The 2,309-nt window shown below is 48.4% G+C and overlaps 1 protein-coding gene across 1 annotated transcript; it reads left to right on the top strand.

Moving 5' to 3' along the window:
* Positions 1 to 114: 114 nt before the first annotated feature.
* On the top strand, positions 115 to 1,932 carry FAHD1 (fumarylacetoacetate hydrolase domain containing 1). Its single transcript, XM_036083306.2, has one exon. The coding sequence runs from the start codon at positions 159 to 161 to the stop codon at positions 822 to 824; it is 666 nt and encodes a 221-aa protein (XP_035939199.1). The 5' UTR covers positions 115 to 158; the 3' UTR covers positions 825 to 1,932.
* Positions 1,933 to 2,309: the final 377 nt, after the last annotated feature.

Raw genomic sequence — 2,309 nt, 5'->3', positions numbered from 1 at the left:
CGCCGCGACTGCCGAGCACCCGGTAGAGCGCAGAGCGGAACGGGCCGTCGCGGACGGGACAGGGCTGCGAGGTAGTTGGTTCTCTCCGGGGCGCCGTAGGCATCAGGTGACCGGGTCCCGGCGGAGTCACGTGACCTCCAGGGGCGCCCGGCCGGGACATGGCAGCCCCCAGGCCGTTGTCCCGCTTCTGGGAGTGGGGGAAGAACATCGTGTGCGTGGGTAGGAACTACGCGGACCACGTCAAGGAGATGCAGAGCGTGGTGCTGAGCGAGCCGGTGCTCTTCCTGAAGCCGTCCACAGCCTACGTCCGCGAGGGCTCGGCCATCCTCATGCCGGCCTACAGCCGCAACCTGCACCACGAGCTCGAGCTGGGCGTAGTGATGGGCAGGCGCGGCCACGCCGTCCCGGAGGCCGCGGCCATGGACTACGTGGCCGGCTATGCCCTGTGTCTGGACATGACCGCCAGAGACGTGCAGGACGAGTGCAAGAAGAAGGGGTTGCCCTGGACGCTGGCCAAGAGCTTCACCGCCTCCTGCCCGGTCAGCGCGTTCGTGCCCAAAGAGAAGATCCCGGACCCTCACAACCTGAAGCTCTGGCTCAAGGTCAACGGCGAACTCAGGCAGGAGGGTGAGACATCCTCCATGATCTTTTCCATCCCCTACATTATCAGCTACGTTTCTAAGATAATGACCTTGGAAGAAGGAGATATTATCTTGACCGGGACGCCGAAGGGAGTCGGACCCGTTAAAGAAAACGATGAGATCCAGGCTGGCATACACGGGGTCGTCAGTATGAGATTTAAGGTGGAAAAGCCAGAGTATTGACTAAGTTTTAGGAGAGAAGGGAGCTGGACAGAAGCAAGCAAAGGTTGTTAAATGTGACAATCCTTTAATAGACTAATTGTTTTGTTTGCGATAAGAAACTAATTCTTAAATATGATTTAATTGGATTGTTATGACTTAAGGAAGATGGACCCTTCAAGGAAAATGTGATCTAGAAAAGCTGGGCCAGAAATGGAAAGAAGATTGTCTTTTAGGAAACAACCAAATTAAGTTTTTGTGAAGCTTCCAAAGCGGAGAATTTATCAAAACAAATGTTCAGAAGACTTCCTTTCCTTTCCTAAAACTGGACTGGATAAGACTTTTCATTAGGGGGTGCCTAGGTGGCTCAGTCCATTAAGCATCTGCCTTTGCCTCAGGTCATGATCTGGGGGTCCTGGAATTGAGCCCTGGGTCAAGCTCCCTGCTCAGCAGGGAGTGTACTTCTCCCTCTGCCCCTCCTCCTGCTCGTCCCTTCTCTCTCTCAAATAACTACAAATCTTTAAAAAAAAAACTTTTCATTGGGCATTCTGAGATCAGTAATTCAAAACTTAAAATATGCAAAGGAATTTGAAAATCATGTTTTCTAAATTTCCTTGATCTTGATAATTATCTGGAGGTATTTGTAAAAATAAAAATTTCCACATTACTGGCCTGTACCAGGTCCACTGTATTAATTAGCAGAATTAATCTCCAGCACTCCCAAGTGCTTCTTATCATGGAAATGTGGATAAACACTACTCCACATAATTTAAAATTGTTTAATAAATTTTTTAATTTATTATTTAAATTATTTAAAAACGATTAATGGCAACTTCAGTCATTTGTATCATGACCTGTAGATTCGAGTTTGGGAGATAATTTTGAAACAATTGTTTTCCAAATAAAAATGCTATCTTTTGGGGCGCCTGAGTGGCTCAGTCATTAAGCGTCTGCCTTCGGCTCAGGTCATGATCCCAGAGTCCTGGGATCGAACCCCGCATCAGGCTCCCTGCTCCGCGGAAAGCCTGCTTCTCCCTCTCCCACTCCCCCTGCTTGTGTTCCCTCTCTCGCTGTATCTCTGTCAAATAAATAAAATCTTTAAAAATAAATAAAATAAAAATGCTACCTTTTATTTGGCCTAAAAGTTTACTTTTATCACTCCATTGGTGGGTAGGAGGCACACTTGCTCATTAAGGGGTTTCAGACCTTGGTCATTGACCTTTGGCCTCTAGAGCACTGTGCTCTATTAACAGAGTTAATCAGCACCTCTGCCTCCAACCAGAGGTGAGGAAGCTGAATAGCCCGGGAGAGCTACTTTTGTTCCTACCTGCTCTCCATGGACAAAAGGTCTAGGCAAGATGCACAGTGCCCGGTGGTGCCCTTTAAGCTTAGGCAGGGGCTCCTGCTGGATATGGAAACAAGACATCTATAGGCCCCTCTCAGAAAGCTGAGGACATCTAATTTAATAGCTCATATTTACTGAGCCCTTAGTACTGCTAGGCACTGCGT

Source organism: Halichoerus grypus, chromosome 6 (assembly GCF_964656455.1).
Source record: "Halichoerus grypus chromosome 6, mHalGry1.hap1.1, whole genome shotgun sequence".
Classification (NCBI taxonomy): Eukaryota; Metazoa; Chordata; class Mammalia; order Carnivora; family Phocidae; genus Halichoerus; species Halichoerus grypus.
This window is presented reverse-complemented; position numbering and strand designations above follow the sequence as displayed.